Raw genomic sequence first — 16601 nt, 5'->3', positions numbered from 1 at the left:
GGCCTAGGCAGGCAGGAACCACGGCTCGGAGCCCGGGGCACCTATGAGATTCCAGGCCTAGGCAGGTAGGAACCACGGCTCAGAGCCCAGGGCACATACAAGACTCCAGGCCTAGGCAGGCAGGAACCACGGCTCAGAGCCCAGAAGTGGCTCCGTGACCAGGTCTGGGGTTCCGGGAAGATGCCCCTCACTGGAGCACTAAAACACTGGGCCTCGCCAACGCCTCTGCCCAGGTACGCCACGAGGACTCCGCGCAGGGAGCGCGCCACACCGGCTCTGAGGCACCAGGCCCCTCCGGCAGCAGCCTGGGGCTCCGAGCGCTGCTGATGGTCACTGTTTGTTTTGCATCTAATGACACTGCCTGGGTATCAGCCTGGTGATTCTTCCCAGCACTGTCACCTGCTGGAAGCCAACACATGTTTAGATATGAACGCACTGCCTCTGGGGCAGAGGTGGGGGCGGGAGGCAGGCACTCCCGGGGGCAGGCGGTATTCCAGCCAAGAATGTTCATCTCCTTCACGTCCGCCAAGCGTGGACACTGTGACTTCGCATGAGCACGCACTGGACACAGGAAGCAGACTGCTACAATCACCCTCTCTTTTCAATTTATGAATTAGAGAAATTTTTTTTATAATTGTGCTTTAGGTGAAAGTTTACAGCTCAAGTTAATTTCTCGCACAAAAATTTATACACATTGTTATGTGACATTAGCTGCAATCCCGATAGTGACAGCACACTCCTCCTTTCCACTCCATGTTTCCCGTATCCATCCAATCAGCTCCTGACCCTCTCTGCCTTCTCACCTCACCTCTGGACAGGAGCTGCCCATTTAGTCTCATGTATCTACTTGACCTAAAAAGAAGCACACTCTTCATGAGTATTATTTTATGTTTTATAGTCCAGTCTAATCATTGCCTGAAGAACTGGCTTCGGGAGCGGTTTTGGTTCTGGGTTAACAGAGCGTCCAGGGGCCATGTCTTCGAGGGTTCCTCCAGTCTCAGTCAGACCATTAAGTCTGGTCTTTTTACTAGAATTTGAGTTCTGCACCCCACCTTTCTCCCGCTCCGTCAGGGACTCTCTGTTGTGTTCCCGGTCAGGGTGGTCATTGGTGGTAGCTGGGCACCATCTAGTTCTTCTGGTCTCAGGCTGATGAAGTCTCTGGTCTGTGTGGCCCTTTCTGTCTCTTGGGCTAATTCTTTCCTTGAGTCCTTGATGTTCTTCATTCTCCTTTGCTCCAGGTGGGTTCGGACCAACTGATGCATCTTAGATGACCGCTCACTAGCTTTTAAGACCCAAGACGCCACTCACCAAAGTGGGATGCAGAACATTTTCTTAATAAACTTGGTTATGTCAGTTGACCTAGATGTTCCCCGAAACCATGGTCCCCAGACCCCAGCCCCTGCCACTCTGTCCCTCAAAGTGTTTGGTTGTATTCAGGAAATTTCTTAGCTTTTGGTTTAGTCCAGTTGTGCTGACAGCCCTATATTGCAATCACCTTTTCTTAACTAAAAGGAAGACAGAAGGATATCCTTGCCAAGACGTTCCAGCAAGCTGTCCCGCCACCACTTCCGATGATAAGTGGAAAGTGGGGCGTCTTCAAAGCAACAGAATGCTGTGTGACTGTGCTTATCAGAGAAAAGGACCCGTGTGTCTTTAACAACTACCGACTCGTCAAAGTGGTTCCGAATGACTGAAGCTGATATTCGTCAATGATCCAACAAACGGGTTGGAGGTAGAATGAACAGAATTTCTTTTGTAAAATCTAATTTTACACCCTGGGTGGTACTAATGATTTACACACTCGGCTGTTAACCAAAAGGTCGGAGGTTTGAGTCCACCTAGAGGCAACCTCAGAAGAAAGGCCTGGTGATCTACTTTCAAAAAACCAACCATTAAAAACCCTATGGAGCAGCTTTACTCTGACACACAGAGGGTCACCATCAGTTGGGAGCTGATTCGATGGCAATTGGTTTGGAGTCCCCGGGAGGTGCAAATGGTTAACCTGCTTGGCTGCTAACTGAAAGGTTGGAGGTTCAAGTCCACCCAGAGGTGCCTTGGAAGAAAGGCCTGGTGATCTACTTCCAAAAAACCAGCCCCTGAAAACCTTATGGAGCAGTTCTACTCTGACACACACACGGGGCTGCCATGAGTTGGAGTCGATTCCACAGCAACTGGTAACTGGTTGATTTTCACTGGTTCATAACCACCCACGAGTACAGGACAGAGAGCCAAGCCAGGGAGTGGTGTTCAATGCCGGGCCCGGTGTGAAGCCCAGCTGGGACCCCTCACCCCTGGGCTCTGCCCCCCAGGCTGGGGTGGGGTACCAGACAATCACAAGCACCTGTTTCATTCCCAGCCAGGCCCCAGGAGCGCCTGCCGCTACAGCACCGAGTCCAGAGGGTGCTGTCTGGTCTCCCCCGCCGCCTTCCCGACCCAGGGGCTGTGGGAACAGAAGCTGCGGGGGACATGACGCCGGGGGAACACTCAAGGGCAGGCAGGGGACAAATGGAACTCGCTATGGCAGTATGTTCATGCTGTTTGGGGGCCCACAGCAGAAGTGTGTGATTTTCCAGGAATTTTCTTCAACACACCAAAGAAGTTTCTAAAAACGTTAACGATTGTGTTTTAATCCCTCAGTCTACGGCCCCCAGTGCTCGTGGCTGCAGCTCACCTGCAGCTTTGGGGTGTGAGAGGTTTGGGGTGCATGTGAACACATGCATGTGTGAGGGGGGCCCTCCATGGGCTTACCCACCCTGGAAGTCCCACAGTCACCCCAGACCCACCACGAACCATCATCAAAATGGCAAGGAAAGAGGAGGTCACTCTGCCTGGAGCCTGCTACTCCCCTGAACCCCTTCTCCTTCAGATCTCAGCTTCTAGAAGGTTCCTTCTGGAACCCAGAACCTTCTGGAAAGTTCCCGACTACGCCACTCCACCCCCATGTAGAGCAGGGGAGCAGCCCCCGATGCTCCCTGGAACCGTCAGCCTCTGCTTTTTCTGCTACACCTACATGTGCCTTGAGTGTCACCCCCAGCAGCCCCCAAGGGGCTCTGCACCCCAAATGCAGCTGGGTGGGTAAGAGACACAGGACGCAGACACGCAGAGAGGGTGCAGGGACATGTCCAGCGGGCCACCCGCCACCGCCTCCAGAGGAAGCCTGGCACGAACCCACGTCCGTGGTGGGCAGAAGCCCTGTAGGGGTCGGGGGTGGGCACCACAAGACGGCTCGGGCACAGCACGGGCGACAGCTCAGCCTCCACGTCCAGGTCAGCCCCTGGCTGTGCCTCGATGTCAATTAACCGCAATTAAAACTCTGAATTTCCACAGATGTTCACAGAGGGCTCAGCACCAGCAAGGCACCTGTGGGGCCCGCGTACCAATTTCTGATCTGCGGGGGGGTGCCAACCTCATAGCCAGAGCAGAGCGGCACAGTGGGGTGGGTGGCTTCCGCTTCTCTAGATGAACCAGGGTGAGCCCCGGAGGGCCCCCAAAAGGCCACGCTGACCCAGGGCGGCCCAGAGGTGGGGGATGGGGCAGGCGGGGCCAGGCAGAGGAGGCAGCCTTCATTGAGGGCAAGAGAAAACACAGGAAGAGCTGTGCTCAGCAGCCAGGAGGCCAGCAAGCACCTTAAGGACAGCCCAGTGCCATCTGTTTCTCCCCACGGAGGACGCAGTGAGAAAAGCAGAGGGAGCCATGTCTGGCAGTGACGGGGAGGGGAGAGGCTTCCCTGACAGGGACTGGGCCTCGGGCAGCACACGGTCACCCAGGATGAGCCTCAGGCCGAAGCGCAGCACACAGAGCCCACCCCACCCCGCCAAGAGGGTGCCCTCACGATAATAATAACGACCCTCTCCCATCCACAGAGGAGCCAGTGTCTGATGGGGGTGCTAGTGGAGGGCTGTGGACAGTGGTGTGGTATGGGGGTCGGGCTGAGGGGGCTGGGGATTGAGGGGCTGTGGGGCCCGCAGGGTCCGGACACTGCAGGGGTGGCTGGCCTGACCTCCCAGGGGCGGACAGTTCGGCCACAGTGGGGAGGACCCACAGAGGGCAGTGAGGGCCAGTTTCTATCGTACGCCCACCGCTCTGGAGTGACCCGCTTCTTGCTCAGCGGCACCGTGAGGCAGAGGGTGACGCCCCAGGGCCGGGGCTGCACGCTCCAGGTATGCTGGTGCCTAGGCAGGCACACCCTGAGGCCGCTGTGTGCACAGTGGGGTGGTGCAGGGAGGCAGGGGTGCCCAGGGTCCCCCAAAGGCCGGGCCAGCTGCGAGGGGCAGGGGAGCTGGGTGCGGGTGAGAAAGCATGGGGGTCAGGAGCCAATGAGGTCCAGCCAGCCCTCTGGGGGGCCCACAGGGTCAGGAACTGGGAGAGGAGGTGGAGGGGAGAGGTCTGCAGGTCAAGCCAGAGGAAGAGAGGCGGTTCTGGGGCTCCTGGCCGAGTTGCCCTTCAGCCTTCCCCCCACACCGGGCCGGCTCCCTCCTGGTTTCCGGCTCTCTTGCAACTCCCGTCACTCCTGGGGAGTAACAGCGGTACCTACGGCCCCACTTTCCAGATTAAGAGACCGAGGCACAGGGAGGGAGCCTCCTTCCCCAGTAACCTCCCCCAGAAACCACACAGGTGAGTTTTAAACACAGGAAATGGGGCAGGCCCGGCACCCCCGGCTCTCCCCTCAGACCTCTCCAGCCCTGAGGGGTGATGTTCCCATGATGCTCTGGGCCCCGCAGATGCTGGAGGGGAGGTAAGGAAGTGGGGTGAGGAACAGGGAGGCACCTCCCACCCAGCAGGGGCCTCAGGACCCCACCAGAAGGAGCTCTGTCCCCAGGGGCTCCATGTAGCTGGGGACAGATGTGGTGGAAGCAGGAGGCACAGATGAGGCTGAGGCCTGCAGGGGCCTCATTCCAGCACGGGCAGTCAGCTCCTGGGCCCAGGGCCACCACCGGGCTCCTAGCAGGGATTCCAGCTCGGCCTTCTGGAACTGCAGTGACTCTCAGGGGGGAAGAAGGGCCAGGGCAGGAGGGCCTGGGTCAGCCCGGCCCCAGGGCACCCCGCCACGGACGTGACCTCACTACCTGGTCTTCAGCACCTCCTGGACCCTCTGTTCCAGTTCCAGCCGCCTCTGCCGCTCGCGCTCCAGCTCCTGCCGCAGCGTCTCTGCATTGGTCTCTTCTCGCAGCTTCCGAAGCTCCTCCTCTGCGCGGGAGAAGAAAAGGCAGGTCACCATCAGACTCTAAGCTACTGAGGGCCCGATGCTAAGACCCCACACCACAGGTCACCACCGCGGATTTACCGAGGGCGCTAAGACGCCACACCGCAGGTCACCACCGCGGATCTACCGAGGGCGCTAAGACCCCACACCGCAGGTCACCACCGCAGATCTACCGAGGGCGCAGCACTAAGACCCCACACCGCAGGTCACCACCGCGGATCTACCGAGGGCGCAGCGCTAAGACCCCACACCGCAGGTCACCACCACGGAGCTACTGAGGGCACAGAACTAAGACGCTAAAAGAACAGATACACTTTTCCTCAATAAAATGCTCCAAGAACCTTGTTTTGGTCACTTTGCAGAAGGCTTCAAAGAAGGGCACCTGTCTGTCCATCCATCTGCCCCCCACCCGCAGCCCGCCAGGTGGACGGCTGCATTTCTTTCTCCTCCTTCATGGGTACACCAGCAGGAAGTAACCAGAACTGAGGCGCCTGTTACACATCAGGGCAAGATTTGGGATGAAGCAGGGCTGAGGATTTCTTTCCTGTTATGGATTGACTTTTGTCCCCCAAAACTACGGGCTGGAATCCTAACCCCTAACTGTGGGTGTCATCCCATTTGGAAATAGGGTTTCCTTTGTTGTTACTGAGGCCGTATCAGTGTAGCCCAAGTGACCCTGTAGGACAGAGTAGAACTGCCCCATAGGGTTTCCAAGGAGCATCTGGTGGATTCCAACTGCCGACCTTTTGGTTAGCAGCCGAGCTCTTAACCACTACGCCACCAGGGTTTCCTATCAGTATAGGCTGAGTCCTAAACCTGCCCATGAGATACAAAAAGAGCAGATTAGACACCGAGAACAGCCAAGGCTTCGAACCAGTTGTTCCCGGTTTGAACCCCTGCTAAGAATTTGCATTTCTAACAAGTTCCCAGGCAATGCTAATGTTGCTTGTTAAAGTTATCTTGTTAAAATGTAGATTCTGAGTCAGCCTGATCCCCAGGTGATTCTTACATATAATAAATTTTGAGAACAGCTGCTCTACTAGTGGTTCTCAGAACTGGTCCGGCGTAGTGGTTGAGGGCGCGGCTGCTAATCAGAAAGTTGGTAGTTTGAATCCACCAGCCGCTCCTTGGAAACCCTATGGGGCAGTTCTACTCTGTCCTATAGGGTCGCTATGGAAAACGGGTTTCAGCCCTAACCAGCAGTATTAGCATCGCCTGGGAACTTGTTAGAAATGCAAATTCTCAGTGTGGGTGCGAACCAGAATGAACCAGTTCGAAGCCACGGAAAAAACAAGCACAGACTGGAGCCAACAGAAGTACATGTGAGGATTATAAAGAAACAAGGAACCCCCGGGGCTACAGAAACAGACACACCTTCCCCCAGAGCTGACGACGAGAGAGAGACTTCCCCTAGAGCTGGTGCCCTGGATTTGAACCTCCAGCCTCCTAAACTGTGAGAAATTAAGTTTGTTCATTAAAGCCTCCCCTTGTGGCGTTTCTGTCGCAGAAGCGCTAGGGAACTAAAATGGGTGCGCAACAAACACTACAAGCATTTCACCAAACTGTCCCCACACCTACAGGGCAGCCAGCAGAAGGACTTCTGGGCTGGACGCTCAAGAGCAGAACGGAGCCTGCCTGTTCCCCAGCCACTGGCAGCCCACAGCTCAAATCCGCCTCCAAGGAATGATGTGCGAAAGGAGAGGCTGCAGGAATAAAAACCATCTCTCAGCTACAGCAGACTTCTGAAGTGTCCCCGGGGGCTCACTGACGGCTGGCACCACGGGCTCCAGCGCCGGGTTGGCTCCCAGGGTGCCTGATTTGACAGGACACAGCCTGCCTCGTTTTGCGCCCACCCAGCCTGACATCAGGGTGGACAAGAAGGAGGGTCGGGGGGGGGCAGCTGGGGAGCTGAGGTTGTGCAAAGGGGGAGGGGGCGACGGAGCGGTGGGTACAAGGGAGGGGCGTGCCAGGTGGGGGAGCTGCCCAAGGAACCGCATGGGCCTGTGCAAGGAGCCCCACGCATCCACCCCGGGGCCTGTGCTCATGTGATCTCCCTCGTGGAGCTCAACCCCAGGCCCCTCTACCTTCTGGAATGGGCTTCCTCCAAGTCCACACCCCTAAGTCACTCCTGTGACGACAGCAGCAGCGAGCACTGGTTACATGCCTACTGCTGAGCACGGAGCTCTAACGGTGCCTGCAGGGGGCCTCCAGGCTTCTCCCGAGCATGGAGCCCTAAGGGCACCCACAGGGGGCGGCCAGGCTTCTCCTGAGCATGGAGCCCTAATAGCACCCACTGGAGGCCGCCAGGCTTCTCCAGAGCATGGAGCCCTAATGGCACCTGCAGGATGCCACCAGGCTTCTCCCAAGCATGGAGCCCTAACAGCACCCGCAGGAGGCCACCAGGCTTCTCACAAGTATGCAGCCCTAACGGCGCCCGCAGGGGGCCGCCAGGCTTCTCCTGAGCATGGAGCCCTAACAGCACCCACAGGAGGCCGCCAGGCTTCTCTGGAGCATGGAGCCCTAACGGCACCCGCAGGAGGCCGCCAGACTTCTCCCGAGCATGGAGCCCTAACGGCGCCCGCAGGGGGCCGCCAGGCTTCTGAGCATGGAGCCCTAATAGCACCCACAGGAGGCCGTCAGACTTCTCCCGAGCATGGAGCCCTAACGGCACCCGCAGGAGGCCGCCAGACTTCTCCCGAGCATGGAGCCCTAATGGCACCCGCAGGAGGCTGCCAGGCTTCTCCAGAGCATGGAGCCCTAAGGGCGCCCGCAGGGGGCCACTAGGCTTCTCTGGGCTCACAGCTCCCAGAACGACAGCAGGTACACCTGTGTCTGTACACCTCTGTGCCTGGTCCCAGGCTGTCACAATGCAGGTAGTGTCAGCCAATGACCCACAGGTGGTGGGATGAACCCAGACCCCTGGCCTGACAGCCCCACCAGCTGTTTCCGGGGGTTACGTCCCAACAGCTGCAGAGAAGACTGGGGAGACCCGGTGCCAAGGGCAAGTCAGTGCCCAGGCCACCACCACCGCACAGACGTCTGCGTCCCAGCACCCCAGGCTCCCCTACACCGAGCACGCGGACCCCACACACATGCCTAAGCAGCATGCTCCCCCAGCCTCCACCAGGGTCCCGGCATTCCCGGAGGAGCTGCGGCACAGAGATTCCCTGCCTGCTCTGCCCCCACTCATGCAGACCTGCTGGGAGGTGGTGGGGAGCCTCAGCAGAGACGCAGCCATCGGGGTTCACTGCGTAACCCTGTGTGTGCGTCAGAGCACAGAATCCCAGCCTGGCCCTTCACCATGAGCTGACCCCACCAGAGGATGAAGCTGACCCCAGCCTCCTGTACCCCCTGGCGCTGCTGGGATGACCGATCATTGATGTGCCTTCGCCCGAACACGCCCACAGAGCACGCACTTCGCACTGGGCTGTATGAAGTGCTGGGGGTGGTGCAGGAACAAAGCAGACACCCCCTGCCCGGAGCGGACACTCCAGTGTCACAGGGCGCGGCATCGCGGGTGAACGGGCTGGACGCTGGCCCCCCCGACCAGTGGCTCTTGGGGAGCCTTGTGGGCCCCTTGGTAGGCAGGACTGGTGTCCCCGGATACAGGTGGCGCACCGTTGATGGGGGTGTGGGGCACCTGAAGGCCCTTCCTCCCAGAGGAGCCCAAGCATCCGCTGGCGCCAGGCAAGGCTACATCCTCACTTCCCTCCTCGGCTCTGGAGCGCCCCACCTCCTGGGCCCGGAAGCCCCAGCCAGCCTCCCTCTCAGGGCCACCGTGGAGTCCCGCTGGGCAAGGAGGTGGAGGCACAGCTCCGGTCAACTGCACAGAAATCGGCCGACCAGGTGCTCAGTGGACGAAGGCGGGGCGATGAGGTTCCTCTCCAAAGGTGGGCACTCCCCTGCATCAGTCACCTGGGCCTCGCGCCAGCCTGCACGCCCAAGTCCAGAAACAGGCTTGGGTGCATTCTCCAAGACAGCCACCGGCCTTCTTATGGCTTGAACTGTGTTCCCCCAAAAGTTATGCTGAAGTCCTAATCTCCGGACCTATGCATGCAGCCCTGCTTGGAAAAAGGGGTTTTCTTTTGTCATGTATGTTAGGACTCCCTGGTGGCACAAACGGCTAGGTGCTCAACTACTGACCAGAAGGTTGAAGGTCTCAGTCCACCCAGAAAACCCGCTGCCGTCAAGTCAATACTGACTCACAGAGACCCTACAGGACAGAGCAGAACTGCCCCATAGGGTTTCCAAGGAGCCGCTGGTGGATTCGAACGGCTGACATTTTGGTTAGCAGCTGAGCTCTTAACCACTGCGCCACCAGGGCTCCAATCCACCCAAAGGTGCCTCAAAAGAAAGGCCTGGTGATCTGCTTCCAAAACGTCACAGCCTTGAAAACTACGGAGCACAGTTCTACTCTGCACACGTGGGGTCGCCATGAGTCAGGATCGACTCAACGGCAGCTGGTTTGGTTTTTCGGGTTTTTGTTATGTTAACGATGTCATACCAGGCTAGGGTGGGTCCTAAATCGAATCCCTTCTGAGTGGTTTTTTATAGAAAGAGCAGGACAGACACAGAGACACAACGGCGGGAAGACATGCCATGTGCAGACCCGTCTACGAGCAAAGGAACGGCGAGGATCGCCAGCAGACGCCAGAAACGAGGCATCGACACGGCTGAGATCATAACTTAGACTTTGAGGCTCCGGGAACTGTGAGACAATAAGCTTCTGTTCCTTAAAGCCACCCATTTGCAGTACATTTTGTTAGGGCAGCACTGGGTAATTAACTGAGGAGCCCTGGTGGTGTAGTGGCTAAGTGCTCAGCTGCTAACCAAAAGATCGGTGGTTCAAGCCCACCAGCCGCTCCGTGGGAGAAAGATGTGGCAGTCTGCTTCCATAAAGACTACAGCCTTGGAAACCCTATGGGGCAGTTCTGCTCTGTCCTATAGGGTCGATATGAGTCGGAATAGACTGGACGGCAGTGGCATGGGCTGGGTTGGGTTCCTAAGACGGGCCTTTTAAAACCACGTTTCTCTGTCTTCACACGTGACAGTGACTGTTAGCGCGGGGAAAACAGAGGTGGAAAATTTCACATTATCAGTCTAGCCCCTGGAAAGACACGCTCCTAGCTGGGTTACCTGGGCAGAGGAAGAGCGCAAACTCGGAATGTTCTGGTACTTCCCCCGCCTGCTGGTCTGAGCCCCTCCACACCCACACATGCCCCAATCCCCATGCTGTCCTTTGATCCCGAGCCTTATCTGAAGGTCAAGGCTGCCCTGGACGCCTCCTCTCCCTCCACATGCATTGGTGGGGGGTGCCCTCCAGCCACCCCCACCTTCACTAACATCCGTCCCTTGTTCGCACAGGAAACCACACTCTCCCTCCCTCAGCAGCCCGGAACTCCCCTTCCCCCGCCACGCTGAGCTTTGAAAGATCAACTTGCAGCAGCTCCAGCACGTGGTGGGGTGTCAGCTGGGTGGGGGGCCTGTCGCGGCCCCAGAGATGGACGTGAACACGCGTGGACACACAGGTCCCTTCCCAAGACCTGCCTCGTGCACCACACCCACCCGCAAGTGTGCAAGGGCACGCTCCTCCCCCAAGTGTGCAAGGGCATGCTTTGCCTGCAAGTGTACAAATGCACGCCCCACCCACAAGTGTACAAATGCGCTTTCTGCCCCAAGTGTGCAAGTGCACACTCTGCCCACAAGGGATCTCAGAGCAGAAGGGCCCTCGGGCAGCTGAGGGACCCAGTGTCCCCAATTCTGGCTCTCCCTGACAAACGTCCCTCTGCCTGCCTGGATGTCCCCAAGGGTGAACTCACCACCATAACCCCCCCCCCCCGAGCTGTCCCTCCTTACCCCCTTTCTACCACTCCGTGGCTTACAACAGCACAAATCTGTTCCCACCGCTGTGGAGGCAGACGTCCGACACAGGTCTCACGCAGCTAAAATCTAGGTGTAGGCAGGCCTGCGGAAGTTCCTTCCGGAGGCTCCAGGGGAGAACCTTTTCCTTCCCTTCTCCAGCTCCCAGAGGCCACCGCCGTGCTCCACACTCCTCGGCTCACAGCCCCTCCTCCACCTTCAAAGCCAGCCAGCCGGGCAGCATCTTCCAGTCCCTGTGCTGCCATCCTCACTGCTCCGTCTCTGGCCCTCCTCCTCCCTCTTCTACTTACAGGGACCCTTGCGATGTCACAGGGCCCATCCAGGTGATCTGGGACATCTCCCATCTCAGGTCCTTCAGCTGACCAGCCATCCAGCCCCTCTGCCGTGCGGGCAGACACGTGCACAGGATCCGGGCATTAGCCCATGGGCGTCTCTGGAGGCCACGATTCTGCTGACCACACTCCCCTGGAGACCATAATCTGCAGCCAAAGGCGCTCCCACCAGCCCAGGGAGTAAGGGAGGGCCCTCGTGCCCCCACTTGGCCCAGGTGAGCCTCCCCTGGGGTCAGGTGCTCCTCTGCAGAGCCGAGATCCTCCCCAGAGAACCAAAGCCCTCACTTCTCCAAGCCCAACACACCAGCCCCCTCTGCGCCCCCTCCCTCCACAGAGGTGGCCACGGGCCAGCCCCTTCTCCAGCCAGCGAGGGGCCTGGCCACCCGGGGAGGCTGTCTGGGGCAGCGACCAACTCCTGGTGGCTTGGGCCCCCTGCAGACCAGCACCCTCCAACTCTGGCCAGCTAGCTTTCCCATCAGCAGCAAAGCCATGGAACCTTCCGGGTAACAAAGACAGCTTGACAGAGAAAACCAGTCGGGAGTTCCTACTGTTTCCCTCCCGCGAATTTCTCCTCTCACTGAGCCAACAGCTCCCCGCAGCACCAGGCGACTCTTCACAAAGACTGAAATACTGACAGGACCCCACCACCAGGGCTGATACTGGTCTGGCTCCCCACACGGTGACATATTCGGGTCAATGGCAGCGCGCAGAGCACAGCTGCCACTTTCCGGGGGACGAAGGTGGTACAGATCCCCCGGCATCGATTTTCCCTTTTCCTCTCAGAGGAAGAAAACATGGGAGGGCCCGTTTTCTGCCAAGAGGGAAGTGCTGAGCTGGTCGCTGAGAAGGTCACCCTGTCACCCAGCCTCCCAGGGGGACCAGTCCTCTGGGAGCCACTGTGGCCATGGCACCCAGCCTTCTGCCTCTGGGTCTCTGTTCAGGCCACCCTCCAAGTGCCCCCAGCCATTCCCTGGGGCCCTGGGCCCCAGTCCCCGGAAACTGTCCACTGCTGTGAGTGCACAAGGTACCCGCAGCCTCAGGCCTGGGACCTCCTCATATCCTGAGACCCCCACGAGCCCCCCAGAACAGTGCCCATCGCCCCTCTTCAGTTAAGGGCCGAGGGTCTCCTGGAGGACAGAGGTGAGGGGTGATGCCACACGCAGGTTGAGCAGTGGGCCCCTCAAATGCTCCCTGTATGGGTGCCCTCAGGCTGCTGTACCAGAGTTCCACACACCTAAATCCCATGCTGTTGAGTTGATCCTGACTCATAGCGACCCTAGAGGACAGAGTAGAACAGCCCCATAGGGTTTCCAAGGAGCGGCTGGTAGATTCAAACTGCCAACCTTTTCCTTAGCAGCTGAGCTCTTTACCACTGCGCCACCAGGGCTCCGCCACACACTTAGCAGCCTGAAAGGTCCCTGGGTAGCACAAACGGTTAAGCGCTCAGCTGTTAACTGAAAGCCTGGTGGTTTGAATCCATCCAGTGGTGCCTCAGAAAAAGGCCTGGTGATCTGCTTCCAAAAAATCAGCCTTCAAAAGCCCTATGGAGCCTGATACCAAAACCAGGTAAAGACATTGCAAAAAAAGAAAATTACAGACCAATATCTCTCATGAACACAGACACAAAAATCCTCAACAAAATTCTAGCCAATAGAATTCAACAACATATCAAAAATCCAAGTAGGATTCATACCAGGTATGCAGGGATGGTTCAACATTAGAAAACCAATCAATGTAATCCATCACATACATAAAACAAAAAACAAGAACCACATGATCTTATCAATTGATGCAGAAAAGGCATTTGACAAAGTCCAACACCCATTCATGATAAAAACTCTCAGCAAAGAGGAACAGAAGGGAAATTCCTCAATATAATTAAGGGCATTTATACAAAGCCAACAGCCAACATCATGCTAAATGGAGAGAGTTTGAAAGCATTCCCCTTGAGAACAGGAATCAGACAAGGATGCCCTTTATCACCACTCTTATTCAACATTGTGCTGGAGGTCCTAGCCAGAGCAATTAGGCTAGAAGAAGAAATAAAGGGCATCCAGATTGGTAGGGAAGAAGTCAAAGTATCTCTGTTTGCAGATGATATGATCTTATACACAGAAAACCCCAAAGAATCCACAAGAAAACTGCTGGAACTAATAGAAGATTTCAATGAAGTATCAGGATACAAGATAAACATACAAAAATCAGTTGCATTCCTCTATACCAACAAAGAAAACTTTGAAGAGGAAATCAAATCAATACCATTTACAATAGCCCCCAAGAAGATAAAATACTTAGGAATAAATCTAACTAGAGACGTAAAAGACCTATACAAAGAAAACTACAAGACACTACTGTAGGAAACCGAAAGAGACCTATAAAAGTGGAAAACATACCTTGCTCATGGAAAGGAAGACTCAACATTGTGAAAATGTCAATTCTACCCAAAGTGATCTATAGATACAATGCAATCCGGATCCAAATTCCAATGGCATTTTTTAATGAGATGGAGAAACAAATCACCAACTTCCTATGGAAACGGAAGAGGCCCTGGATAAGCAAAGCATTACTCAAGAAGAAGAACAAAGTGGGAGGCCTCACACTACCTGATTTTAGAATCTATTATACCACCACGGTAGTCAAAACAGCCTGGTACTGGTACAATGACAGATTCCAATGGAACAGAATTGAGAATCCAGATGTAAATTCATCCACCTATGAGCAGCTGATATTTGACAAAGGCCCAAGTCCATTAACTGGGGGAAAAGACAGCCTCTTTAACAAATGGTGCTGGCATAACTGTGTATCCATCTGCAAAAACTGAAACAAGATCCATACCTCACACCATACACAAAAACTAACTCAAAATGGATCAAAGACTTAAATATAAAATTGAAAACGATAAAGATCATGGAAGAAAAAATAGGGACAACCCTAAGAGCCCTAATACATGGCATAAACACAATACGAACCATAAGTAACAATGCACAAACACCAGAAGAGAGACCAGATAACTGGGAGCTCCTAAAAATCAAACACTTATGCTCATCAAAAGACCTCACCAATAGCGTCAGAAGACAACCTACAGACTGGGAAAAAATTTTTGGCTACGACAAATCCAATCAGTGTCTAATCTCTAAAATCTACAAGATACTGCAAAATCTCAACAACAAAAAGACAAATAACCCAATTAAAAAATGGGCAAAGGATATGAACAGGCACCTCACCAAAGAACACATTCAGGCAGTTAACAGACATATGAGGAAATGCTCACGATCATTAGCCATTAGAGAAATGCAAATCAAAACTACAGTGAGATATCATCTCACCCCAACAAGGCTAGCATTAATCAAAAAAACACAAAATAATAAATGTTGGAGAGGTTGTGGAGAAACTGGAACACTTATACACTGTTGATGGGAATGTAAAATGGTACAACCACTTTGGAAATCGATTTGGCGCTTCCTTAAAAAGCTAGAACTAGAAGTAACATATGATCCAGCAATTCCGCTCCTTGGAATATATCCTAGAGAAATAAGAGCCATCACACAAATAGATATATGCCCATCCATGCTCATTGCAGCACTGTTTGCAATAACAAAAAGATGGAAACAACCTAGATGCCCGTCAACGGACAAATGGAGAAACCAATTATGGTATGTTCACACAATGGAATACTACGCAATGATAAAGAACAATGATGACTCTGCAAAACATCTCATAACACGGATGAATCTGGAAGGCATTACGCTGAGTGAAATCAGTCAGTCGCAAGAGGACAAATACTGTATGAAACTACTATTATAAGAACTCAAGAAAAGGTTTAAACACAGAAGACAATATTCTTTGATGGTTACAGGGGTGGGGAGGGAGGGAGATGGGTATTCACTAACTAGATAGTAGACAAGAATTACCTTAGGTGAAGGGAAGGAAAACACACACTACAGGAGAAGTCAGCACAACCAGACTAAACCAAAAGCTAAAAAGTTTTCTGAATACAACCAAACACTTCAAGGGACAGAGTAGCAGGGGCAGGAGTCTGGGAACCATGGTTTTAGGGGACATAGAGGTTAATTGCCATAACAAAGTTTATTAAAAAAATGTTCTGTATCTCACTTTGGTGAGTGGCCATCTAAGATACATCAATGGGTCCCAATCCACCTGGAGCAAAACACAGAAAATGCCACATAAACCAGAGACTTCATCAGCCTGAGACCAGAAGAACTAGATGGTGCCCAGCTACCACCAATGGACCGCCCTAACAGGGAACACAACAGAGAGTCCCTGACAGAGCAGGAGAAAAGTAGGGTGCAGAACTCAAATTCTAGTAAAAAGACCAGACCTAATGGTCTGAGACTGGAGGAACCCCAGAAATCACGGCCCCCGGACTATCGGTCACCCCAGAAATAAAACCATTCCTGAAGCCAACTCTTCAGACAAAGATTAGACTGGACTGTGGGACATAAAATGATACTCGTGAAGAGAGTGCTTCTTAGCTCAAGTAGATAGATGAGATTAAACAGGCAGCTCCTGTCTGGAGGCGAGATGAGTAGGCAAAAAGGGACAAGAGCTGGTTGAATGGACACGGGAAATCCAGGGTGGAAAGGAGGAGTGTGCTGTCACAGTATAGAGAGAGCAATTAGGGTCACATAGCAACCTGTGTATAAATTTTTGTATGAGAAACTGAGTTGAACTGCAAACTTTCACTTAAAGCACAATTGAAAAAGAAAATCCTATGCAGCAGCTCTACTCTGTCACACATGTGGTCGCCATGAGTTGGAATCAACTCAACGGCAGGTGGTTTGCTTTGGTTTTTTTAGTGGCCTAAAACAACACAAATTTATTACCCTACAGTTCTGGAGGTCAGAAGTCCAGGACAGGTCTCGCTGGGCTAAAAATCGAGGCGTGGGCAGGGCTGGTTCCTTCAGGAGGCTCTAGGGAAGATCAGTTTCCTTGCATTTTCAAGCTTCTGGAGGCCGCCACTGTCCCTGGCCCGGGGCCCCAGCCAGCATGGCTTACCTCCGACCTCGGATCCCGTCCTCACAGCTCCCCTGAGGCCCTGCCCCCCTGTTCCACTTGTAAGGCCCCATGCGATGCCACAAGCCCACAGGAAATCCCAGGTAGTCCCCCATCTCAGATCCTTAATCACATCTGCAAAGTCCTCTTTGCCACGTGAGGTGACATGTTTG

The 16601-nt window shown here is 54.6% G+C and overlaps 1 protein-coding gene across 2 annotated transcripts in view; it reads right to left on the bottom strand.

Annotated features, from left to right (window-relative positions):
* GRAMD4 (GRAM domain containing 4) overlaps positions 1-16601 on the bottom strand; it is a 67882-nt gene that overhangs the window by 24620 nt on the left and 26661 nt on the right. For both annotated transcript variants that reach the window (XM_023734623.1, XM_004380014.2), the window contains exon 3: positions 5067-5187. In XM_023734623.1, the coding sequence (XP_023590391.1) occupies positions 5067-5187 (121 nt within the window). The remainder of the gene's footprint in view (positions 1-5066; positions 5188-16601) is intronic.

This window comes from Trichechus manatus, unplaced genomic scaffold, assembly GCF_000243295.1.
Source record: "Trichechus manatus latirostris isolate Lorelei unplaced genomic scaffold, TriManLat1.0 scaffold00069, whole genome shotgun sequence".
Lineage (NCBI taxonomy): Eukaryota > Metazoa > Chordata > Mammalia > Sirenia > Trichechidae > Trichechus > Trichechus manatus.
The sequence above is the reverse complement of the archived record's forward strand: the minus strand, read 5'-3'. Positions and strand labels throughout refer to the sequence as shown.